Here is a 27,616-nt window from a genome sequence, read left to right on the forward strand (position 1 = left end):
TACATCTGCTCACGGAAATCCTAAGCAATTTCTTTGGTGTGCCATTGTGACTTCACAAGAGACAAAAAGCTGGTGGTTTTCACAGATGCATTAAGGACGAATTGGGTAGCTAATACAGCATGATGTTCCTATGACTCGTAAGGACCTACCCCATGTTCCAGCTAATTAGAAAGATAATACAATGCAACCAGCAGCTAGAATCCTACACTGATTGGTAAGCCAAGGTTTTCTCCTCCGGCTAATATGCAAGCATGTGAATAATAACAGTCCCAGGCATGGTTACTCTCTCTTTGTACCAGGATTTGAAATCAGGAGGATCAAGTACAGCCACGTTTCTAAGTTACCAAGCAGTTGATCTCGACTCATGTAGATGAGCTTTCTACATGATCCCAAGAATTATATTTGATCCAATCAAATGCAATAGGGCCAAGCAATGGCTGAGGAATGCCAAAAGAGTCCACAAGCGCCAATGCATGAGGTCTAACATCACCACAAAGTTGTGTAATCTCTTTTTGTATGGCTTGGGCTTGCTGTGTTGTGATGTAACCATATCTGTCAAAACCACCAAAGCGAAACATCTAGTTAAAGAACATTAATCAAAATGTGCACAAACTAGCAGGAAAAAACCCAAAATATACAAAACTAAGTTAATATTCCAGCCAACCATATAGGGAGCAAAAGTATAATGCAAATACAAATATTCTGACCCATACATTTCCCATTGAAACTTATTATTTGATATTTCTGAAAACCATCACAATATCCTCTGCATCCATATTTCTAAAGACCAAAACTTTAGCGGATTTGGTTTAAGAAACTAGAAGATGATTCATAAACAAGGCAACACAATTTAGATATTAAGCTCCAAAAGCTTCACAACTAGATTAAATACTCTCAGCCATCCTTCTGATCTATGCCTAAATGTTGCTTTGGTCGGAACCAAACTCCAAAAATTTTCAACTCTTAAAAAACTGTTCTATGGTCGTGGCTTTACCCCGCACGGCACCATGTCAATCTTCTATTTGTCTAGGACAGTCATCAACATCCTCATCCTTATTGTCTGCAATGTGGGTACACAAGATCTTCCTTGAAGACTAAAAAGTTCAAATCACCTATTCAAGGGCTTCCTACATACTTTCTGAACTAAGATTCAGGCTTGGGCACACACATTGGATGCTCACAGACATACAAACAAAACAAATTCCAACATAATAAATGATGAGGACAATTTAAGAGCAATTACAGATGCTCAAGAGTTTTTTTGCAAGGCATCATGCTCAATGATCAAACAAAGTAGAAATAACATACATAGCACAAAGTCTATTCCTCCTGCTTCGCTCATTGAATAGGGGTGCAGGCTGATCCTCAAAGGGATTATCTTTACATTTTGGAGAGTCTCAATGGGGTTTTAAGTCATCCTTCGAGAAAGTATATGGGAGTGGGTGATATTCCAACAAGAAATTCACATTTTCGTATACAAATCTACCATATAGGCTCTTTGCCGCTGCAACCTGTCTAAAATGAGTTTAACAAAGCTAGCTGCTATCTTTACATTTTGGAGAGTCTCAATGGGGTTTGAGGTCATCCTTCAAAGAAAGATAAGGGAGTGGGTGCCTTAGAAAAGCTAGACAAACTGATATTCGAACAAGAAAATTTGTACTTCAAATTTTCTTACACCCCTCTCACTGACTCCATGCCCCTATGCCTAGCATGAAGACTGTTGAGATTAATGCAGCTAAGAAGAGAGAAAGGAAAGCCGGGGTGTTACAAGATGCCAAGAGGAAGGAAGCCTTGGGGTAATCAAAATCACCCAAATAGCCCATACACTAATGGGGAAGTTCTTGCTCAAAACTGTGTGGGAAAGAAGCCTATATATCTCACCTTACCATGATACATCCTAAAGACAAATAGAAAGTAATTATCATGTTGTGAATCGTGAAGGATTCTAAGTATAGATTGATGGATGAGGCCAACCAGAGCTGTTTGCAGAAGCCTCCTGGGCCAACACATATTTCCCCTTGTGCAAATGTGCCTCCAGGTTTGAATCTTTATCTAAAAGGTGGACAAATTCCAAACACAGCCAGGGATGGTATAGATAAGCATCACTCAAGCGAGGGAAGATATTTTCACATCAGCTTAAGACGTATAATCAATAGGACCCAGATGTGGGGTCTGCCGTGTCCTTTATGCGTTTGTCAAGTCTATTCCAGTGACATCCAGTTTGTCAAGTCTACTCCAGTTTGTCAAGTCTATTCCAGTGATATCTAGCAGGACCTGGGTAAAGACATGGGTTCGGGCAACGATTATAAGGATAAGATCACTTTGCAAAAAGTCAACGGGGAGACCAGCTCACCCATTGAGTTGGAAGAGTGGTACGTTAAAAGACTATTTCAAGCTCAGGCGTACAGCAGTCCTATATTTGAAGGAGTATGCTCAAACTTGGTGGAGGCAATAATTCCATGATGTCCACAGTCGCTCAATCCACATGGGATGAGCTGAAGCAAGAGATGACAAATATGCATGCTCATCGTATGCAGCAGGGCTAAGTTTTAGGGCTACATACATCAATTCTAGAGGTCATCTTTATTTGTCAAGAGTGTTGATGACAAGTTTGAATATAAAGATAAATCAACAGGTATTGGGCATTTCAGCAAACCTTCTTGGACAGACACTTTATAAGAGGCCCTTCACCAAGACCTATACTTCCTTTGGAACTCATCCTACAGCTTTGACAGTCACCAATTAGCCTATTCCTAAATTTCCCAAAATGAAGTCTTCAAAACCTTTGGATGATGGCAAAGGCTCCAAGTGTAGTGAAAAGACCTATAACAATGATAGGAGTGTTGGAAATTAGGGTTCATTGTCCCACCTGCAAGCCTCCACATGAGGAGAGCATGGGGACATGGTGGTGGAAGGGGTCATCCACATGGCTGCCAAGAGGTCCACTGTCAGAGGTGGAGAGTAAAGGACAGCAGGGAGAGCTGTCATATAACTGTGATGATATCAGCACCAGACTGAAGCAGAAGACTCCATGCTTGGACAGGTTTCAGGGATGCCAGGATCATCCACATGGCTGCCAAGAGGTCCACTGTCAGAGGTGGACAGTAAGAACAGCAGGAAGAGCTGGCATATAACTGTGATGATATCAGCACCAGCCTGAAGCAGAAGACTCCATGCTTGGACAGGTTATCGGGGCTGCCAGGATCATAGCATAAGGCACCTGGAGCAGGATCGACACATGGCACAAAATGCGCCTGTTCTGGGCCATTTATAGCAGCTGTTACAGGTGGGGTCAAGCAGCCCTTGCTGCTTGGAACAGTTCTTGATGCATACCTACAGCTAGTAGGAGAGCACACGTCTGCGGGAGGGTGTTGTCCTTCTGCAATGCTTGGTCTGCAGGCATCTTTACACCCTTTCCGTGGGTGCTATCCATAGACCACCACCCTGGCCGTTAGCCCCTATTCTGGAGATTCCCTAGGCACTGTGCTGGGTTCTCTAGGAAACAGGCTGGTTCTTATCCGATAGCCAGCTGTTTCTTTTTGTACTTACCATCCTTCGCTCCTTTTGGAAGCTGAGTTATATGGTGTTTTTCAAGCAGTAATAGAAGTTTACCTTTTTCTGGGGAAAAAAACACACACACTACAAAGGTCACTGAAGCTCATGGAGGTCAAAAGAGTGCAAGGACAACTAGGAGCAGAGTTTGTGCTCACCATTGAGTGTCCAGGGCAGCTACTATTGTCTATCTCTTGGGTTTGGTCTTTGTGAGTCCTATCTTGTCAACAAATAAAGTCAACGATTTGAATTAAAGCATTCCCTTCTCTCTCCAAATTTTTCCGTTGCACACACCTTAACCATCTACTATTTCCTCAGAAACTAGCCATAGGGACTAGGTTTTTCTACCATGGTATCAAAGCCATAACTACCTATCTGGAAAGCTATGCAACAGTGGTGTGCTTGGAAGTGAGATCTATGAGACTAGGGTTTCAGTGGAGGAGAGATCTGAAGCCAGGAGGTATATGCCTTGGTGATCGCCATCTATGAAGAGATTGACTTCGACAACTAGAGGAGGAAGGTGACCCCTGATCATTAAGGTGCAACAATAAGGTCAGTGTCTATTTAAAGAACCCTTTGAAGTAAAATCTCACAGATGCACACGGTGACCCACATGCCAATGGTTCGACGAGGATGCTGGATGGAACAAACTACCCGAACAGGAAGATCAAGATACGGAGTCACATGGTTGCACATGGGCTGTGGGATATAACTAAAGGCTGAGATATAAAAAATGGGTGGATCAAAAGGATGCGTCGGGAAAGATCACTCGGAGGACAGATCCTAATGACGTAAAAGAATGGATGCACAAGGATGCTGATTCATTGCGGACGACTCCAGATTTGGTGCTTCCGCACTTCAACTAGTGGAACCCTCAATTCAGGCATGGACAATGCTGTATGAGACGGTGAATACCAATCACATCATAGAGCTCCAAAGTCAATTGTTCATGCTGGATCGGGAAGAAGGTGACCAAGTGGGTGATCATCTAGGCAAAGTAAAAGTCTTCAAGGATCGATGGGCTGCTGGACAGCAATTATTTGACCGCTCTCATGCTGAGTAAATTGCAAAGGAGCTTTAATGCGTTAGTGACAACCCTAATAGCTGGAGAGAGATCAAAGCCGTTGACCTTCGAGGAGCTTGGTCCCTTATTCCTCCAAGGGGAAGCAAGGCAGAGGCTGTGTAAGGATGATGGCAGCAAGAAAGTGTTGAAAATGGGGAGAGGGTGAGAGACACATGATTGGAGACAAGAGCTGAGGCACGAACTGATGTTGATTGATTGATTAATCACAGCAAGTACATAGCCTCTTTTATAGGCTGGGCAAGCCTTATCTTCCCACACAGACACCTCATAGATGAGGTCACACACAAGAGAATCTAGATCCTATAATCTAGGGGAGGAATCACACCTACCACATGAGGTGGCACAAGTGGCCTCAAGACTCTTCACACTCACACAACTGTAGGACACTCCTAGGACTCTAGGACCACACACACTAGGACTCCGATTCCAACAAACCCCCCTTCGGAGCTAGGGTGAGGTGAGAAACTATGACATCTTCCAGACTGTGCATCCCAGGCAATTTCAGAGGCTAATAGCTGAGCATAATTCAGAGGTTGAACCAAGCACTCTCATGGCTTAGGTGTCAACGTGATCAGAGACTCAAATCTAAGCATGGATGCATGACCAACTCATAGGTCTAGGGAGTACACCAACATCCTGGAACTCGGCCAGGCCTGATAAAGGAAAGACATAACAACCCCCTGTCTCCTAACATGGAAATAAGTGGAGCCTTTTATAGGACAAGGCACACAAAATGACAAACTATTACATCATTTTAGGGGGACTACCCAAGGCAGAGTACCTAACACACATGACTCTAGAAAGCCCACTCTTCATCTATCACCTCATGGAGGGATAGACCAGAAACAGCAGCAGTGCAGGCTTGTTCCTCAGGTCCAGAAGGTGTAGCTTCATCATCTTCGTCCTCGCTCGGCTCCGCAACCAAATTGGCATGTTCTTTGGCTTGTACCTTTGCCATCTTCTTGAAGCAAAAATCCTCTGGATGGCCAAGTTTCTGATAGTAATTACATTTAAGAGGTTTTTCTTTCTTCTTGGGCTTATTCTTGAGAAAGAATGCTTTGCCAGATTCGAAGGAAGATTCTGCTTTCTCTGTAAACCTACGGTCCTCATCAATGAGATGAGCTACCATATCCTTAAAGCTCATATTGCGGCTGACTCTTAGGACAGCAAGGATCTCATTGTACTTGGAAATGTCTTCAATACTTGAGAGAAGTACAGCGACTTGATCATCATCTTCAACAATGGCTCGGATGGCAGATAATTGTTGGAGAATTGACCGAATTGACCCAAGATTGCTCAAGTGTTCATTGAGGGTTTCAGTTTCCTTCATCTTGAGCTTGAAGAGTTTTTGTTTGTGAAATACTTTGGAATTATTGATCTTATTTCCAAACAAATTCTCTAATTTTTCCCAAACGTCATTTGCAGTCTTATCAAAATCCACATGGTGGATAAGGTTGTCAGCTAAAGCTAGGCCAATGATAGCCATTGCTTTATCATTTTGGTTCTCCCACCAACTGATTCTAGCATCATCACTTTGGGGTTTTGGCTCCTTGCCATTGGTGATATTCCATATCCCTTCTCGCATAAGAAGAAGCCGGAGTTTCGTCTGCCAAGTTGGGAAATTGCTCCCTAAGAATTTATCGATGAACGAGGAGTTTTTTGATGCTATCCATTGGTGGGAAGGTCTTAGCTGTTATTACAGCCAGTGTCTAAATCCCTTACAATGTTTACTCAAATTTCAAAAAAGGCCCAAATTTTACATGGTAGAAGCTTCAATTATGCCAAAGGAAGACACAGGACAGAGAAGCCCTAAATTTTGGGTTAGGGTTGCTGCAAAATTAGGGTTTGCAGAAAGTTGGGGCTTTTCAAAATTTCCTAGAGCATAGTGTTCTAGCAATACTAGGGAAGCTTCAGACCATAAAAGCCCCAACAAATTCACCCAAAATGAGGCAAAATTCTTGAATAGCGCAATTTAGGGTTTTGGGCTCAGATATGCAGCAGGAAAAGTGTGAGCATGAGAGTAGGCAGAATATCTCAGACGGACTGTTTGCAGAAGATAGCGCACATTTCAAGGCCGGTTGTACGGACAGTACTGCAAAAGCGTACGGACAGCATGCCTGTTTGTACGGCGCAACAGTCCGTACAGTCCGTACGGCTGTACGGCCTGTTTGCTGGTCAATGGAGAGGCATAGGTCCGGGCTGATACGGGCTCTTGTACATTGATGCTGAGGCTAAAGAGCAATCGATGATGAGGCTTGGGTAGGAGCTCATGTGGAGAGGCAAACGAAGAAGAGGGAGTGCTTCGAGGAAGGAGAGGAGAACTAGAGTGGCCCAGCGGAGGAGAGAGGTAGCGGGTAGGATTACAAGGGATGCATGAGCAGATTGCAAGGGAGGCGTTTGAAGAAAATCAACAGCGTAGCTCCAAATAGAGAAAGAGGAACGTCATTAGATCAGAATCTAGACTCCAGCTTGCAAATTAGGTAATCACGAACTGGGTAGTTTGCAGAGGAAAGCGTGGGAAGAATGCAAACGCAGAGCAGCCATGTAGAAAACCTTTGCCTACCTCGCTACCTGTACTCAGGAGATCAGCCCAAGAGATACGCGATGAATAGCTGTAGATAAGCGATGCAACTTCAAAGGATATGTCGGGCAGTAACTAGAGATAATGGTGCGCAACATCTTCAAGAAGATAATGGGCAGCACATCCAGCGTGAGTATCACTAGCACATGTCAATGTAGATCATGCAGTAGTTGTGACAATATGGCCCATCAGTACGAACGGCAGGCAAGCAGGACAAAACGTACGGCAGTCAAGCCGTATAGGCTATACGGCTGATTTGCAATGGGTTGTACGATCTTCTTGTAGGTCGATGAAGAGGCTTCGGAGCTGACTAAAGGATTGGCCGTTGGTGAGGCAAGGCTCAGTCAGGGAAGACCTGCTCTGATACCAACTGTTGAAAATGGGGAGAGGGTGAGAGACACATGATTGGAGACAAGAGCTGAGGCACAAACTGATGTTGATTGATTGATTAATCACAGCAAGTACATAGCCTCTTTTATAGGCTGGGCAAGCCTTATCTTCCCACACAGACACCTCATAGATGAGGTCACACACAAGAGAATCTAGATCCTATAATCTAGGGGAGGAATCACACCTACCACATGAGGTGGCACAAGTGGCCTCAAGACTCTTCACACTCACACAACTGTAGGACACTCCTAGGACTCTAGGACCACACACACTAGGACTCCGATTCCAACAAAAAGGACTCATTATCGCTAGGTAAAGAAGGGCAAGTCACAGAAAGGCAAGCCCAGTAAGAAAAAGGACACTTCCGAGAATGAGGACACTTCCGAGAGTGACAAGAAGAACAAAAGAGAGCCCAAAGAAGTGCTACTATTGTGATATGCCTAGACATATGACAAGAGACTTACTGGAAGAAAAGGCTGATCAAAAGAGGAAGCAAAAGGAGAAGTCCAAGGGAGAAGAACCTAAAGTTCAGCTCATGTTATACGAGTTCTTGGTGAGTACACCATATAGCACCTTGAAGTGATGATTACAGTAGTATGCTTGGCACTCTAACGCTTGTTAGGTTGAAAACCTTTCAAACAGATATAGGAGGAGCAATTTGACAGAGGCACTTGGAGGTTGGTGGACCTAGTTGGCATGGGTAGCCCTTCAAAGTTGGTACTTTCAGGTGATACTGATGATGAAGACTTCTCAAGGAGGACCAAGGCATCTATCGATAGGAGTACTAATGTACCTTGGTGGACTCATGGCTTGGACTTGAGGAGAAGAGCTCAATTCAAGCTTGTGTCTAAAGACATCCTGGAGTGATTTCAGGTTGTTGGATGCCCATGCAGGTTGCATAACAGGGTTGCAACAAACCCATGGGACTTGGTGCTTTTCAAGGTTTGGTTGGTTCCCAAATTCAAAGGGAGACATCTACGTGCACTCAGAGGTTGTACCTGAGTTGTATGGTGAGCCAGACATGTTCGTGATGGCATAAGATAGTGCCATTAGTAGAGGATGGTGTTGTGGTTGCACCCCATGTACCGGCTTGGTTTATGAGATGCAAGGACCTGGACATGGAGGTAAACAACATGTTGGTATCAGGACTTGATTTCAAAACATTTCGAGTATGTACATCTTTTGGGTCATTGAGGACCCAAAGTGTGACAATGTCAGTGCGTGTTAGAAATTAAAGTCCATTGTCCCACCTGTAAGCCTCCACATCAAGAGAGCATGGAGACATGGTACCAAATAGGTGGAGGATGAATACCATGAGAGTGATAATGAAGCCTTTAAAGAGGATGAGGTCAACCTTTAAGGATAAAAATCATGTCTTCAAACTTGGTGGTTGTTTCCATAATGATTGCAAGCTTCTTATTTATTGGAGCAGAAATGGAGCACTAGTGCTAAAAAATCTTTCATTGGTTTACCCACCAAGTTCTGTATCTCTGTGGGAGCATTGAATGTACGTCCACCTACTATGAGCGCAACATGCGAGCTTCTTATTGGTTGGAGTGGAAATAGAGAACTGTTACCCAAAAATGCAGCCTCCAACATGAGGTGGAAATTCTAGAACCAGTGGCACTCCACTTCCAAGTCGATTTTTTTGTAATGTACAAAACTAGCCACCAATGCCGCACTATGGGCTTCGAGTGCACCGGGCCTTATATCTTGCCTCAGTCCTAGAATGCCCACGTGGAGAGGGATATTTCCATCTCCAATGGGGTATCGCAAATGCTTAGCTTTGGCATCAAAATTTCAGGGGCCATGGGCAGGAACAGCTCAAGCATTCACATTCTGTGGCATTTTCTGGCCATTTTGCTGGCCTGGCATATCACAGGAACACGATTTTAGAGGTACATTCCCATGGATGGCCTTGTCGGCAAATATGCCAGGGCTCTTGGCATAGCCAGAAGGAGCAGAGCATCCATTCCCCACAACAAGGTCAGAGAGGCTACAAAGAGAACTGTAGGATAGATCAAAGAGGTTTTCTAACATTAGCGACATTTTTTCCCCATTTTTGGATGTAAGAGATGTCTAAGGAGTGATTTTTCACGTCTCCAATAGGGCATTGCAGGTGCTCAGATTTGGCATCAACACATCTGGGGCCATAGGCGAGAACAAGTGAATCATTTCATTCCTTGGCATTCCATGGCATTTTTGTTATGCTAGCATATCGTGGGAAAAAACCTCGTAGTAATGCCTCCTTAGAGGTAGTGCAGAATTGGATTCTCCTTTTTGTGAATTTCCACATGAACTTTTTACAAAAAGTTCATTCAATTGTGATTTTCAACCACCTTTTTTTAAATCATCCTTTAATGCACTAAAAAAATCATTTCCTTTTTCCCATTGCTCATTTTACCACTATACTAGGAGGCAATGCCCACGCATACTTTGTGCACCCTTTTTTTTTTTGAAGCATGTGTGGATTAGATAAGGGCCTTATAGTTCTAGGAGTAACAAAATTTCTGTTGTCCCCTCCCATGCCACAATATGCCTCCGCCACAACAAATCAATCGTTATGCTGGGTGATTAAATTTACCACAAACTAGTGCTGCAAGTACTCGATTGATGGGAAAAAGGCTCTCTAACCTAGCATTGTGAGGTTGGGTGTTTATCAACCAATTATGAATAGGCTACTGGGAAAATGTCTGAAAGCTTGCAAGCAAATGAACAATTTGCTGTGATGCTTACCTTAAAAAGACAGGATTCTCATCGATTGAACTCAAAACATAGAGTGCTCTCAGAAGACCTAGCAGATACTGCACATTAGAAAATTGTTAGGAACTGAAAATTCAAAATCCCTACAAATTAATAAGTATCTTCTGCAAGGATGCTCTCTTTTGAACAGACCTTTATAGAGACCATTGGTTGGTTTTCCTCTACCATTACAAAAGTCTCCAACACCGATCGTTCCGAGAAAGCATGACCCAAGTCTTCAGCAAGTTGATAGCTCTACATCAAACAACATTCAGCCCTCAAATATTCTGCACTTGGATATACAACATCATACAAGTTCTCCACAATCCAAATATTATTTTTCAATGCCAGTATAAAATATGAGAAAATAAACAAAAGCTTGATATTTAAATGTTATCCTCTATTCAGCAAGAAGGGGGAAATGTAACTATATGAGAATTGATTGTCTAACCCTTAAAGTTGACAAGTTAAACCATCAAGCAATAAGATCTTGTTACTTGAAAAGGATCTGTAGAGAAATCTCTTTCAAAGCACAAATATTCTCCTCTTGGAAAGATGTGGTTTTGGAATTCGATAAACAAGGAAAACCATCAAGCAGATCCTTCTACTTGAAAAGATCTTTGGAGCAATCTCTTTCAGGGCACAAATATTCTCCTCTTGGAAAGAGGTGGTTATGAAAGTTTTATATTTAGTTTGGAATTGGGCCTGGCAAGGCATGTTCAGAGGCAAACCCTTCAAAGAAGCATACATTCCCTTCTGATGATGCTTCTTGAAAAATCAAGGGGCTATTCAGATGTATCATGTTGAATTTAGGTGGGTTTTCTGGCATCTAGATAATTTTTTGAATGGCTTTTCAGTTAATGCTCTCTCTCTCTGATTGCACAGGTCTTTTTCAATATGGAGTTCCCGAAAACGAAGCTTTTCCCATTGACTCTAGCCACCAAGAAGCCATCCTACGCCGACATGGCATCAACGCCTTCCCCCTATGCTCTGACTTATCACAGATTTCAAAGTAAGCTTGATCCACACGAACCGATTTACTTCTTACAGCAAGAACTCAGAGATGCAAAGCTCCGCATTGCTTCTTTGGAGAAGATAGTTTCAGAAATAAAGAATGAAGGCAGCCAAGAGGTAATACAAGAAGTCCTACAGCAATGCAATACCGCGGCTCCGACACCACAGCTCGTAGTCAAGGTCCAAGAAATGGTCAACACTCAGCTCAAATCCATGGGACAGGAAATTACAGCAGCAATACACAACAAGGTCGACAAATGTGATCTCTATACTGAGGTAAGAGAGCAGCAAACCATAGTAAGTAACAAGAAGATTTTACGCATTGCAGGATTGCAAGACAGCTGCCTTAGCTGTTTTGGAATGGAAGAGGAAGAGGAACACATTGATGAGAGCAAGATCATTCAACTCAAGAAGCCAGTACCACAAGTTGATTGGGATGAGAATGACATAAGCTTCATCACTAGAAAGGGTAACCAGGCACAGATTTACTTCAAAGAAAAAAGCTCAAGGGTCAAGATCCTTACACAAACCAACAAGCTGAAAGGTACTAGGATTTGGATATCTAAAGAGCTCACTATGGCCCAACTCAAACAATGGGCAAATGAACTCATCAAGGTGAAAGAAGCAAGGAAGGAAGGTAAATGGGCGGTCTACCGAGATGGGCAAGCACTGATAAGAGATTTCAAACCTAAACCCAAAGACTCTCAGTCTTAAACAGATGTTGATCAAATCACTCTTACATAATACCTGAATGTAGTTATGCTATGCTATTATAATAATATGGGGCTGAGTTGTTGTGCTCCCCCACAGACTCTCAGTCTCTAAGTTTTTTGGTGTGTGTATTTTGTCCCATAGACCCGCGAGGTCTTCCGAGGACGTTAATCTCTCTCTCTCTCTCTCTCTCTCTCTCTCTCTCTCTCTCTCCTTCCAAAACGAGGATGAATTACTGAACATTCTTTTCAGTAATAATTCCAAAGACTTTTGGCAAAGATTTCTTGAATGGCGGTCCACTTCACCACTCACAGACACTCAAGTTTGACACAATCACTAAGGGGGGCATCAAAGATGCAGTCATGAAACTTCATAATGGCTGAGCAAAGGATCATGAGGGATTATGCACCAAGTTTGTTGCATACGGGATTGATATCCTAGCCTCTATCCTTGCAAAGCTATTTAATAAAGTAGTTTGTCTTGGTTTCCCACGCACTTGGACCCTCAACACTATCACACCTATCCACAAGGCAGGGGATCCCATGGATCCAAGTAACTACAGGACCATTATGATCGGGCATGTCATGTCCAAGATATATGCTTCAGTGCTAGATATGGAGGTCAGTCGCTACGCAGAGATGCAGGGACTCAGAGCAGATGGACAGGCAGGCTTTTGACGTGACCACGGGACCATGGATCACATCCCAACACTTAGGAGTGTCATAGAGGAGGCCAGGACACGGAGACAGAGGGTATATTTCTGCTTTGTCGATTTTCGCAAAGCCTTTGACACAATGCCTCAAGCACGCCTTACAAGAGTTGGGATATGGGCCGGAGGTAGTTTGGGCTGTTATGGCACTTTATGAGAGGGTTTTTGGCAAGGTCCGGGTGGGGGGCGGATGGATAGATGAGATCCTGAGCACCATTGGGGTCAAACAAGGTTGTCCACTCTCACCGACCTTGTTTGGCCTCTACATAGATGAGCTTAAGTCTTTTATGAGGACACTGGAGCTGGTTGCTCTCTTACCCGTTACTTGCTCCAAATTCTTTTGTACGCTGATGAAGTGGTATTGGTAGCCTCGTCTGCTGAGGGGCTTCAGAGACACCTAGATGTACTACTGGCTTTTTAAGAGTCACATGACTTGAAGGTCAACCTGAGTAAAACTAAGGTTATGATCTTCAACACCTCCAAGGCGGCTGCACACAGAAAGCGGTTTACTTTTGACAAGGCACCAATTGAGATCGTTTCATCATACACATACTTTGGGGATTCTGTTTTCTGGACCTATCTTCATGAAGAGACCGGCAATGCAGGCATGCCTTAGTAGAGGTTATGCCTCCCTAGCCCGACTGGAGAGACAGTGCTTCCACTCACACTTTCAGGACCAAGGTTCTTCTTTTCGACTCCTTGGTCCAACCTGTGGGCATGTATGGAAGCACTTGTTGGGGACCAAACCTCTCCAACACAGAGTGGACTCGAGTGGAGAGATTACAAGTTCTCCTACTCTCGCAGATGATACGCAACAAGCCATCTGTCCCTAAGCAAATCATTCAGGCTGAGTTTGGAGCATCCCCACTGCAGTTAGATGCAGCATTCGAGACTATCATTAACCTCTACCGCACGCGACAGGATTGCCCTTGGACAATTACCAACTCCGTATCAAGAGCAGGCGAACAGAGGGATACCTAGGGAGAGTTGTATATACACATTGTGTGAGCGCCATGAGGTGGAGTCAGAGGAGCACTTTTTCAGCTACAACAAGTTTTTGACCTGGTGATTCAAAGCTTCCGTCTTCCTACTTATGTCAAGTAGAATCACAAGGGTCAAAAGAAGTTGCATTTCATAGATGGCACTACAATAGTTTTCTGGTTCAACACGGGATCACATTGGAGGATATTGTTTTTATGTCGCCACCTGGAGGCGTGTAACTTCATATATTCCTCCTTTCCCTTTTGGTTTCTTGTTATTTTCATCTCATGTCTCTTCTAGATACGTGTTGCTTTTGTACTTTTCTTTTTTGTTCTCATGCAGTAATATAAAGTATTACCCAAAAAAAAAAGAGTGTGCACGTTTTTGCATATGGGCTTCTTTGAAGGCCATCTTATTCACATCCGAGGGATAGAGTCTCGCATCTGCTTTGAACTTACCCAGTTGCCCGTGATTTTCTTCCAAATTGGGGACTTATCTTTGTGCCTGATTCCTCGCATCACTTTTGGCAAGTAGTTTTGGATGTTTGGGAGATATACCTCTACCAATGCTAGAAAAAAACTGCCCGTTAGTGTATTTTGCACCAGCTAAATTTGAATAAAATCAACTAAAATTTTGCAGTGCCTTTAGAATACCGGCTGAGATTTTGAATATTTAGTGGAAAAACCGGCAAATGTGTATTTTTTGAGACTGAAAAATGGCATGACTTGGAGATTTTCCTTAATTTGACTGACTGGGAAAAATATACCTTTGTAAGACTATAATATATCCAATCATACAAATTTAGATTTTCTGTTGTTCTAAAGTCCAAAAATCTACACGGAAAATAAAAGAGAAAACGAAAGAGAAGAAAAAAGAGGTAACAAAAACTTTTTGAAAAACAAAAGGAAGACATACTTAGCAAGCAAAGCAACGCTTATGTCGTCATCAGTGCCCAAGCATAAGCAGCTATACTTGGTTTCTAAAGACCCGCGGAGTCTCTTGGGCAAACCTAGTGCTTACTAGAATACATCAAATAAACAAAAGAGAAAGAAAACAAGAAATAAAAAAGAAAGGAAAGATGACTAAGCAAATCAAGAAACAAAATCTTCCATAAAAACTCTCTCTCTCTCTCTCTCTCTCTCTCTCTCTCTCTCTCTCTCTCTCTTATTTAAAACATAAAAAACTAAATGGACCCCTTACACGTATGTGCCGCTTCCTACAAAGATGCAAAACTACATTCCTAACTTAGAAAGCACAAGCATACTCAATCAAACTCTCTTTTGAAACTTAAAGAAAAACGGACTATTCAGCCCCCCCCTTTTTTCCTAGCACTGGCCTCTACACCTAACTATGTTCAATTCTTCAGTTGGTGTCATTATTGGACACTGTGGTCTTTATATCATGCTCGTAACTCTAGGATGTATGGACACTCCTGTGTGGATATTCATCATTTCTTCCATTCTTGCATCACTCCCTTCAGAACACGCATTTCATGGGCGACTTTCCTGCGGCCCAGCTAGAAGTGTTGTTTCATTATTTCTAGGTTTGTTGTCTACCTGTCCTTCACTGGAGCAGCTATGATGGTTTATTTCACTTTTTCCTAGTTTATGAGTAGTAGCTGTCTCACGTTGAGGCAGCTATGCATGTACATTCTTCTTAATGAAAGGTTCTTCTACAAAAAAAAAGTGTGTGTGTGTGTGTGGGACTACACAGATAAAAAGGTTTCAAAATTAAAAAGAGTTGAGACGTACAGACAACAACGCATCCGACAAGGACATTCCTTTGGAGGTCTTCATTGAAACTTCTCCTGCTAGACGCTGCAGTAGATCTCGCTCACGTAAGTGAAACATGGACACCTGAAAAAAGCACCCCACTTGAACAGATTTAATAAATCTGTAACTATCTTTTGAGCAAAGATACCCAAATTTAAAGGTCTGCTTTCAAGAAAGAAAAGCTTCAGCCATGGCCGTGATTTAAAGAGTTTTCTTAATGTAAGTCTAGAGGTACTGAGAAGCAACTTTACATTGAAATCTCGATCTCGCAAAACAGAGGTATCGGATGCAGTTTGACTGAGAGAAAGGGCACCATTCATATGCCCCATTCCAAAAGATTCCAATGGCTTTCTTTTCTTCTGAGCTGCAAAGTATTCTGCCAGCAATGCTTTACTCACCTTCATAAACAACCTAAACATGTCAAGTGTAATACAGAAAGGAAAGCCCCAAAGATGGAGCATCCTAAAGGATTAAAAGCTTGAAGTACATCCAAAAGCAATTACTTGTTGCATGAGAATGTTGTTATCACCCTCAAAAGTAAGTTGCACATCAAAATCTGCTTTGAGCTGACCTATTCGATTTTCTGTCTTCAAACCTTGACCTCCACAAGCCTCACGGCATTCCTATCACATCCAACACAATCTCAGTAACCATGCAAAAGGCTCATACTCTCCTTTAATGAAATTATGAAATCTGCTTCACAAAGCGGCTGGGTGATTGCATGCAGATCAATTCGTAAGAAAGATCAGAACATAATCTCCTTCCAAATTGGAAAACAGCATCATCACAAGGGCTACAAAAGAGACTAGTAATGAGCAGAAAGAAAATAACCTGGAGTGTCCTCATGTTGTGCCATGAAAACATTGCCTTATAGCCACTTGAAAGGACGTGTATAGTCTTTGCATCAGCAGATGTTCGATTTACATATATCCTCTTCAATTCATTCGCTGCAAAGCTCAAGGCATACCTATGCATTCCAACAAAGAAAGCACAAACCAATTCCATCACAACGTTAGAAAATAAAGATATGAAACTTGAAAAATCCCATTATAAACCTTCATACGTTCTAATATCCACAAATCAAAATTTTGTAAAAAGAGCACAAGGACAAATGAGACGGACAGAGACAAGGGAAGAAAGAGGTTTGCAACAGACATGGAAACCAAATTAAGTAATGGGGAAAAAATATTAAAAAGATAACTAAAAATTAATTAATTAATTAATATTTTAACCTGGAATAAATATTTAAATATAAAAGTCGAATTTTTGAATTTAGCTTTCTTACTTTCTGGCTTTCAGCTTTCCAGCTTTCCAAGGCTGCCTTGCTCCTAAATTAGTGTTTTCAATTCAGCTTTCAGCTTCCCTTCTCAAATGCGATTTGGCTTGTTTGCATCTTCCTGCTCTTGCAAGCCCACATCAGCCTGTCACACTCATGCCTCAGCTCTCCCCACACATGTGCATCCTCTGGTAACCCTTTTCCTTAGTTGCGATTTGACCAAGAACTATGCTGAGCATTCCAGGAGTCTACAAAGTGAACACACTTGCTGATTTGGGCAATGGACAGCAAATAGCAGGAGCAGACACATTCCTAGGCAAACTGCAGTTTGTTTTTCTCCTCTTTGCTAACACATCTAGGCTTCTCCTGCTTGCAAATTCTCTATGCCGACACTTTCTACTTATCTGGCCTGATGATCTCATCTGGTTTTGATTCGCGCTACTAGCCTGTTCCTGACTTGAGGTACCCTCATTCATATTCCATTGGGTGCCAGTGTCCACTTTTCCTGATTTGAGACACTCCTTTGAGCTGACCACATTGCAGCCATCATGGATAATCCTCTCCACCCAGATCTGCCCGTGTGGAATCTTTGTCCCATGCCCACATGGCAGCTCCTCATGCCCCCCAGCGTTATGCAGGCTTCATGTCAACATGCTCTCCTCATTTGGGGGGCTTACCGGTGGGACATTTACACCCTATTGGGTGCCAATGTCCACCGAATTTTGTATTTTACTTTTAAAGGTTACTTAAGTTCTAGGTTGATTGAGTTGATTGCTGGAAATTGTGCTCGTGCTATAGCACAATCTGACAAAATGTGAATGGTTCCTACAGGCTAGGCATCGAGAAAATGCTAACAGTCTCAATGAGAACCCTCCCAAAACCACACCAAACATAGATATGAACGATGTCAAACCGGATGCCCACAAGCAGTCTCAGCAGCTGACACAGTAGGCCACCCAACTGTGCAAGCTGTGGTGCTAGCCACTGTATCCTGCACATCATCCTATCAACAACAAAGGGCATAGTTTGTGGAGTGACCAGTTATACGATCCCTCCAGCACCATATCCACGGTTGCATAAATACGCATGCCAAATGGGCTGAGCGTATGGAACGTTCTGTACATCCGGAACAGGTAGTGGTAACATGCATCATATAGTCTCTTTCCTTCTTTTTTCCTTCTTTTTTCTTTTTTTTTGGGTTTTTCTTTTTCTTTTTCTTTTTTTTGGGGGGGGGGGGTTGCGAACCCCTAAAAACACCTAAGTCTCTTCTGACAAAATATGAAGAGGGGAGAGGAGAAGAGTGGAGATGAGGAGAGAGGGCACATCTAGAGAGCACACCACAAATGACTAACTGTATACTAGATTTAGTTGAAAAAATAGAATATATACAAACCCTTTTAGGGTTAGGGTTAGGGTTAGGGGATCTAGACCTTTCCTTTATAGCACTCTATAAGGTTAGTGCTATGCACATATGATCACGTGATGGTGCTATGCACACATGATCACATGATGTTGAGCGTGAACTCTCAACACCTTCCCTCAAGATCAACATCATGAAGTAGGCCTTCCCTCAAGATGATGATTCTGGGGAATCGAAGAAGGACTGAGCATTACATTTCATCACACCCCTTTAATGGGAATGTCCTTCCTCTGCATTAAACCAAGAGCTAGTCGGTGTTTCTCGAATAGCTCTTTACCGAGTGGTTTGGTAAAGATGTCTGCAACATTTTCTTTGCTATCACAATGCTGCAGTGTGATGTCACCAAGTAACACTCTTTCTCTGATGAAGTGCTCTCTGACATCAATGTGCTTTGTCCTGGAGTGATATATTGGATTTTTTGCCAATGCTTGAGCCGATTGATTATCACAGTATATTGTGGTTGGTTTTGACTCATCAAAGTAATCTATTTCTGACAATAGTCTTCTGAGCCATATAGCCTCACATGCACCTGTACTAAGTGCTCTATATTCTGCTTCAGTCAAAGACAAAGAAACAATTGGCTGTTTGTTTAACAACCATGATATAGCACCTTGACCAAGGAAAAATGCATATCCCTGTGTCGATCTCCTGGTCTCATGATCTCCAGCATAGTCACTGTCACAGTATCCATGCAACCGTGGATGACTTCCTTTGTATTTTATCCCAAACTGTCTTGTTCCTCTGATGTATCGCAAGACTCTTTTGGCTGCATTCCAGTGAGACTGTTTTGGATTTGCCATAAACTGTGCTAGTGAGCTTACTGCATAACAAATATCTGGCCGTGTGATTGTCAGATATATAAGAGATCCAATGAGCTCCCTGTAGTATCTGTCATTGACTGTAGGCTTTTCTGAATCTTTAGTAAGTTTCAAACTATGTTCCATGGGAGTGGCTACAATCTTGCAATCTGCCATATGAAACTTCTTCAGGAGACTGTCAACATACTTGAGCTGACTCATGAATGTGCTATCTGAATCTCTCCAGAACTCAATTCCAAGACAATAGTGCATAAGTCCAAGATCTTTCATGTCGAACTCTGCAGATAAGTCTTGAGACTTTTCTTGAGATGGCAAACCTTATTCTCTTTTCCTGGTTCAACATAACCTGCTGGTTGTTGCATGTAGCCTTCCTCGTCTAGATAACCATTGAGAAATGCATTCTTGACATCAAGCTGATACACATTTCATTTGCTGAGTGTCGCTAGTGATATCAAGAACCGTATGGAATCCATCTTTGCTACTGGAGCATAAGTCTCATCATAGTCTTGACCATATTGTTGTGCAAATCCTTTTGCAACTAGTCTGGCTTTGTATCTCTGAATACTTCCATCTGGATTGTACTTCACTTTGTATACCCATTTGTTGGCTATGGCCTTCTTTCCTGGTGAAAGGTCGCATAATTCCCAAGTGATATTTTTATACAAAGCATCCATTTCTTCATTCGTAGCAGTTTGCCATTCTGGCTTGTCTACTGCATCTTCGAAGTACACTGGCTCTTCTGTAGCCATGATGGTAGTCATAAGAGCATAGTTGGTGGTTTCCACCTGAATTGCTTTGCCTTTTTTAGCATATGTCAATCTGGCTGGAGGTCTGCTTTCCCTAGTAGACCGTCTGCGCTACTGTGGCTCTGCTTGGGGTGTTGCTGGCAATTCTTGCTCTTCTTCATCAACCTGTTCTGTAGATGACTGTGAAGTCGATGCTTCTATCTCTTGTGTAGGTGAGGTTTTCCATTCTGATTCTTCATCAAACATTACATCTCTGGAGATAATGACCTTGCGGTTGATGGGATCATACAATTTGTATGCTTTGCTTTCTTCACTGTAGCCAACCATGATGCATTTGCGTGACTTTGCATCCAATTTCCTATGATGATCATCATGTATGTGGGCATATGCTATGCAACCAAATATGCGGGGATGCCCAATGTGTGGCTTTTGTCCAATGAATGCTTCATAAGGAGTCATACCTTGTATCGGTTCGGTAGGAAGCCGATTAAGCAAGTAATTTGCTGTAGCTATTGGTTCTGCCCAATACTAATTTGGAAGATGCTTTTCACTAAGCATTGCTCTAGCACTGTCTGCTAAAGTCCCATTCTTCCTTTCAGCTCTTGCATTCTGCTGAGGAGTATCTGCACATGTGAATTGTCTTCGTATGCCGTGACTTCTGCAAAAGTTCATGAATGCTGAAGACATGTATTCACCTCCTCTGTCTGATCTCATGACCTTGATCTTTCTGCCTGTCTGGTTTTCTACCATGGCTTTGAATTCTTGAAATCTGGAAAACACTTCAGATTTCTCTTTCAGAAAGTAGACCCAACAATATCTGCTGTAGTCGTCGATGAAGGTCAAGTAGTAAAGCGAACCATTGATGCTGCGGGTCTGGACATAACCCCATACATCTGTATGTATTAAATCAAGAATACCTCGTGCACAAGAGGTACTTCTGACAAAGTTGGTTCGCTTTTGTTTGCCGAAGCAGCATGCTTCACAAACTTTTCCAAGAAACTGTAGCTTCGGAATCCCAATTGCCATATTCTGATTCCTGAGATCTAACAAGTACTTGAAATTGACATGACCATATCTCTTGTGCCATTTTGCAGATAGTGGCATCTGTTGCATTTGAACTGACATGGCATGCTTATCTGGTACTGTAGCTAGCATTCTATATAAGCGTCCTTCCCTGACACCTTTTGCTACTAGCTAACATCTTTTGGATTTGTCTCTGATAATGCATTCATCACCATCGAAGATGACTTTGTAATTGTGTTCCGTCATTTGACCTACTGACAACAGGTTCTTACTGAGCTTCGGAACATAGCACATCTTTGACTAATCCTTTTGTACTAGTGAAATTGTTCATAGGAATAACACCTGAACTGGATTCGGTGTATTATCTGCTGTGTAGATGATATTTTTCTGACCTTCTAATGGTTTCATTTCTGTGAACCATTCCTGATGATTTGTCATATGAGATGATGCACCGTTGTCGATGTACCAAGGATCCTGTTCCACTTGGTCGACTTGATAGCTGAAATCCTCTTTGGGATTGAAATCAGTGTCTAGGTGCATTGTCTAGGTGCATTGTATCAGTCTGATGCAGTTCCTCGCCTGCAAGAAACATATTCCCATGTTCATTTGCAAAATGACTGTGACTAGAATGTCCACCACGATGATTTCCTCTTCCTCGGGAATTCCCTCGATTACTGCTGGATTGACCGCCTTGGTCGTACTGCTTCTTGTGGCAATCTCTTTCATAGTGTCCAAACTTGTGACAGTAGTTGCACTGAATGTTTGACACATTGGTGGATGCATTCCCTCGTCCTTGAAATCTTTCTCGATTGGAATGATTTCCTCTTTGCTGATTCTGATGTTGCTGAGGATGATGCTGCTGCTGATGCTGATTCTGACTTTGATTTTGTTGATGATGATCACTTTTCTGATATGATCTACCTCTGTTTCTGCCTTTGCCTCTGCTTCTATCTGAAGCTGTGAATGCCTGATCATTAGAATCACCTTTACGTGCTTGAATGGCCTGAGTCTTGAGTTCTTCACCAAGTAGGACTGACTAAAGTTCTTCCAGTGTCGGAATTTGCCGTTGGATGGCAATACTCTGGACTAGATTCTCGTATCCCTCTCCTAGTCCGTTCAGAATGACTTGAACCATTTTTGCGGGGTTCATAGTCTCTCCTGCTGATGCAAGTTGATTGTTGTAGTCTTTTATGCGGAGTACATAAGCATGACCGGTTTCACTGCTGTTGCGGAAACTCTGGTTGATCTGGTTTCTTAGGGTGAGAATCCTGGATGTGTTCTTGGACTCGTAGAGAGCTGCGAACATATCCCATGCTTCTTTTGATGTCTTGACTGTGTTAAGTCGTCCTAGCATGACATCTTGCACATTTTGCTTGATCAGGTGATAGGCATACTTGTCTTTCTTATCCCATTCTGCTTGAGCTCGGGCAATGGTAGGATCTGCTACTGGTGCGAAAACTATTTGTGTAGATGTAGATCCCAATGTAGATTCCGTTGCTGGTGCTGTGACAACAGATGGAGTAGAGCTACTGGTAGCTGGATCGACCAATGCTCTAGGTGTAGACCCATCGACATACTCCCATTTGTCATGAAGCACAAGAATGGTCTCCATTCGGTATTTCCATGTACCGTAATTGGAGTTGTCTAACTTAGCAGATGCCTCCAGATTGAGGTTGCTAGTCGACATGGTGCAAGAAATGTACTCAAAAGTGTCGTGAAGATCTCTGTATGAATCAACTGCAAATACACTGAATATGCCAAGTGAAATCTCTGTACCGTCGGTGAAGATAGAACTGCTATATATAAAATATTATCTGTATCACAAGGCTTGTGGCAATGATGCCGGGAATAGCCAAGAGGCTTTACAAGGCTGAAATGATGTGCACGATGCCGTGAGATAGCCGAATAGGCTTTACAATGGTGGCATGTGTGTGTGAAATCAAATGCTATCTGCCCACTGAATCAATTTGCAATGCCTCTGAACTCTGAAAGTCTGCTCACTGAACTGATGAACGTAAGGTTTCAGGTAATGTAATGATGTGAAACGGTATGTGAGCGTATGGACTGACTCCGAGTAGGTACTAGTCGGGAATTTCGGGCATGGCTTAGATTGGCAACTTGGGGAAATTCAAAGCGTCCCCTCTATGGCGATCTAGTCTACTCTGATCTAGATCTAAACCAACCATCGATCGATGAAAGAACAGCAAATAATTCCTTTTCTTTTGTTCTTTTTAAGTGCTGGGTCAGATGCGTCGATGTAGAGGCAAATGTGCGTGAAGGAAGTGGTTTTATCAAGTGGATTTGGCTTCGCAACTCCCACGAGGAAGGTAGAACTACAGAACTAACTCCATCATCACTCTCCATACGCCGTAGTTGTTTCCATCCAACTGGAAAGGTGTGTAAGATGAGGATCTTGACCTTATTCTGAGCTATCTTGAGTACAGTCAACATCTTGGAGGAAAGGGTGGGTGGGAAAAGAGGAGATGAAAAATAATACTGGGAGATAAATATTAAAAAAATTGCTACTTAAATATTTAAATATTAAAATTTAAAATTAATTAAAATTTCAAAAGTTCAAATATATTTTTATATTTCTAGATACTATTTTTTAATCTAATATTTTTTTACATAAATAATTGAATTCAAAATAATTTATAAACATAGATAAAAGAAAGAAAGACGACGGAGTTGGAGAGCTGGAAGCTGTGTGCAGATGGAGGCACAGATGGAGGCTCTGTGGCGTAGAAGCTTGTTGAAGGAGCTTTGGAGCTTCCGTTCGGCTGAGCGGATCGTTGGTCAGTGTGGACGTGAAGGCTCATTGACGACTCGTCGGTGCAGAGAACGTTTGGCGGTGTGTGAAGCTCGTTGGCGCTGCAAGGTTCTCATTGTTGAGCTACAACTGGACTAAGGCCGATAGCCGTCGTTGCGTTTGGAGCGGAAGGCAGATAACTTAGACTAATTCGGGAGTCCATCGGATTCAGGAGGCTGTAGGTTGGAGAGATGGTCGATGGCAAAGGCAGGGCGGCATGGAGTCGAGGCAGGCGCTAGCTCCAAAGATTAGTTGTTTGTTGGAGAGAGGCGTTGTGAGCTTGGAGCTCCTTCGCTGCCGGTTGGAGGAGCCTTCGGTAGGCTGTGGGGCTCCTTGCTTGCAGCTCGAGTCGTTGATGAAGCTTAGGCCGGCTCGTTGGAGAACGTTGAGGCGAACTATGCAAATGGAGAGGTCATTGGAGGCGACGCAAGTTGCTTAGTCACTGCTGGAGCTTGGCTTAGTCAAAGCTAGGAGCCTTATAAGAGCTAGGAGGTGCTAGAAGGAGCTACAGCCCGTTGATAGAGTCGGCTGGCTGAGTTGTGTGCGGCGTGAGCTTTTGGTCGATGGTAGGAGTTGCCTTAGTTGTAGAGGATTGTAGGAGGCCGCCGCTGCTGCTGAGTCGTTGGAGATGGCGCAGGGAGCTGCAGGAGCCTAAGGTGTTGTTGCCGTCTGACTACTGTGTCGTAGATGCAAAGTTCTTTTGATCTTGTTGGCTCGTATGCAATCGAGATGCTGATAAATCAAGACAAAGCTCTCAACACAAAGCTCTGTTTCTCTCACAACAAAGCTGAAATGGTTGTAGATAGAGCTTCGGGCTCTTTCTCTCAAACAATAGGATGTCTATTCTCTCCCTCTAAGAAGAAGAAGAACAACTACTCCTCACAGATTTGTCTCACAAACTAGATCTCTAAAAGAAATGAACTTTCACAAGAGAACGGAAATTCTCTCAAATCTCAGACTCTCTCACAATGGAAATCTCTCAAGAACAATGACTGCAATTTCTTTCAATGGACGGAAATCTTTCATCAACGGAATGAAAGATAGAAACCTCTCAATTTCTCAATCTCTCTCGCACTCTCAAGGATCACAATGCCTCAGCGGAAGGCAAGGGAGCTCTGATACCATGACAAAATATGAAGAGGGGAGAGGAGAAGAGTGGAGATGAGGAGAGAGGGCACAGCTAGAGAGCACACCACAAATGACTAACTGTACACTAGATTTAGTTGAAAAAATAGAATATATACAAACCCTTTTAGGGTTAGGGTAAGGGGATCTAACCCTTTCCTTTATAGCACTCTATAAGGTTAGTGCTATGCACATATGATCACGTGATGGTGCTATGCACACATGATCACATGATGTTGAGCGTGAACTCTCAACATCTTCTGATTTTGAGGAAAAGTCACAAGCGAAGGAGTGATTGTTTGAAATTGACTCTTCAGACATTAGGCTTTAGGACTACTTTATGGTTTGTGTGTCTCCTTGCCCTGAATTTTACCCTCCCTGATCTGAAATTCAGATCTCCACCAAAACCCAAACTTATTAAAGCAAAAGACTTACGTTTTAGCTAATAAAGGGAAAAGACGATGTTGATGACTGGGGTAGTCAAGAAGTAAAACCTCCGGCCCAGTGGGGGTGAGAGAGAAAGCTCTTCTTGTCAAAGCATAACGAATAGCTGTAGCCAGTCCAATCTGCCAAACACATTCAACAAACAGCATTAAAAACCCATCCTTTGCTTAAGTGGTAATCATAAATGTTAGATGGAAAGAAAAATGCATCTACTACGTCAGCACATACCTTGGCTTCATAGACAGCACTCACTGCAATCGTAACACGCCCAGACGTAAGAGGAGCCATGAAAGCAGCAAACCTCTGCAGTGCAACAGAAACACTACTCAACCATCTTTGACAGAGCACTAAAAGCGCCGTAGCATATCCACTGCTAATAGCTCTCATTGCAAGTCAAACAGAACTCAGTGTGCAGAGAGAAAAGAGAGTACGTACCTGATCAGGATCGGATATCGAACTGATATACTGTCCATTTTCTGAGACATCTGCTACTGAATTGAGCAGATTCTCACGAGGCACACGCTTTTTGTCAAACCTGATACAATAGCATTTATGAGACTTCATAAATCTAGGCATACATGATATACAGCAGGGCACTGAAGCCTGAACACGTAAACAAACACAAGAGGACGTGCAAGAAACGTGAAATCACCATATTCGTCCGTTGTCAACACCATTCAAGCCAATCTTATGGCCACAATCAGCAATCCGAATTCCAGGGCACACGTTCCCCCTTTCATCTCTTATCTGCACAATAAATGCATGAACACCCTCGCCGTTTCCACCAATATGCAAATGTGAAAAAACGACTGCATAGGTTGCATCCTGTAATCAAAAACAGAAAAGTTAGGCTATGATATATTGAGACCTGTGCAACATATGCAAGGTAGCACTCATAAAGGAAACAAGCCGGTAAACTGCACTTACATTGGCTGCTCCACCAATCCAGTATTTCTGAGCAGACTCTGAGGGGGTGTTTATAATAAATTCTTGGGTAAACGGGTCGTATGTAGCGATCGTCTCAATGCCACGGACCTATAGAAGCAAGAACAAGTCCAGATTGCAGCTAGTAGAAAAACGGCATGCAGACGGTGCAGAGTTTTTAAAACTTCAAGAGAAACAAGGTGAGAGCTTGAGGTGGACTTCTGGACTCACATTACTGCCATGTCCAAGCTCAGTCATGGCAAAGCATCCTTTAACAATGTAATCCTCAGTAGGTTTCAGCCATTTTTTATGATGACGAGCTGTCCCAAGAAATTGAATTGCGCCCCCCCTAACTCCAGATTACAGAGTCAGCATGTGGAGTCGCCACACAAGCAAAAGAAATAGAAAGAGATGCAAGCGTACAAACAGAAAAAGCTTAGGCATCTACCCAGTTACCCTACTCAGAACTGTACACGCAGCACTAAAGCTTCATAACCTTACCACAAGTGAAAATGGACGCCGAGCTTGATCGCCAACGAATGGTCAAAAATCCCAAAGCACTCAAATATAGCAGCTCTTGAGAGTGCAGATTCAGGGTCGCTGTTTGTGAGCCATCCTTTGAAAATTCCTTTGCTGAGCAAAAAGTAAATCCTTTTCATAGTCGTTTCCCTATGAGCCTCCATTACTTGGTTGTAATCCTGACCAATAAAAATGTCCTTCCCAAATTGTTTGTAGCGAAATAGCTCAGTGCTAGCCATCAAATTGAATATAGCATCGCGCTCTTCAACATTGTGACCATCTAATAGCTTCCGCATAATGGGAGTGTCAAATACCGGTGGTCCTGATCGCAAAGCCGGCATCGGGTTAGAAGTAGTCGTTGGAAAATAAACTGAAAGATGTTTGGATATCAAGTGATGTGAAAATATTGATCAAGATGAACGCGAGACTCTGCTGTTTAGTAGGTAAAATTAATGCGCAAGCTTGATTAAAGAAACCAGATGGCATAATGAGTGGGATTCAAGGGTGTTAAAACCAACAAGAAGGCATCGTGATACCGAGAGGATTTGATAAATATCCGGAATGGAGCGGCGAACTTATGCATTAAACTTTCTAAGCGTTTCAAACCTCTCTCTCTCTCTCTCTCTCTCTCTCTCTCACACACACACACGCCGCCCCGCTTCCCCCCCCTCCCAACACACCCATACACAAATTTCGTATAATTGCTTGATTGGGTTTGGTCCGGGAGATCTCTTACACACTGCAGATACAATCGAGAGAGAGAGAGAGAGAGAGAGAGAGAGAGAGAGTACCGCAGTGGAGTTCAGGGGGGATGTACTCGAAGCATGGGGAATTGTGAAGGGGAGAAAAGTGGGCTATGGCGGAGGGGGAGGAGAGGTGGAGGGCGAGCACGGAGGTCCGTCGCGCTGCAGTTGGGTCCATGACCGTGTGTGAGCGTGTATTGAATTGGGTTGTTTTTGAAGAGAGTTTGTTGAGG

General features: G+C 42.9%; 1 protein-coding gene across 1 annotated transcript; it reads right to left on the bottom strand.

The window, feature by feature from the left end:
- Window positions 1-27,616, bottom strand: LOC147891697 (acyl-coenzyme A oxidase 3, peroxisomal-like). The gene is made up of 15 exons (XM_087388340.1): window positions 27,432-27,616; window positions 26,623-26,962; window positions 26,353-26,470; window positions 26,125-26,232; window positions 25,850-26,022; window positions 25,633-25,732; window positions 25,426-25,500; window positions 25,189-25,319; window positions 16,368-16,503; window positions 16,040-16,159; window positions 15,788-15,934; window positions 15,516-15,620; window positions 10,503-10,604; window positions 10,344-10,411; window positions 1-552 (listed from the first exon to the last, which is right to left on the bottom strand). The coding sequence occupies exons 1-15, from the start codon at window positions 27,559-27,561 to the stop codon at window positions 363-365; spliced, it is 2,043 nt and encodes a 680-aa protein (XP_087244466.1). The 5' UTR covers window positions 27,562-27,616; the 3' UTR covers window positions 1-362.

Source organism: Dipteris shenzhenensis, chromosome 17, assembly GCF_047967505.1.
Source record: "Dipteris shenzhenensis isolate YYH24624 ecotype China chromosome 17, Dip_SZ_1.0, whole genome shotgun sequence".
NCBI lineage: Eukaryota > Viridiplantae > Streptophyta > Polypodiopsida > Gleicheniales > Dipteridaceae > Dipteris > Dipteris shenzhenensis.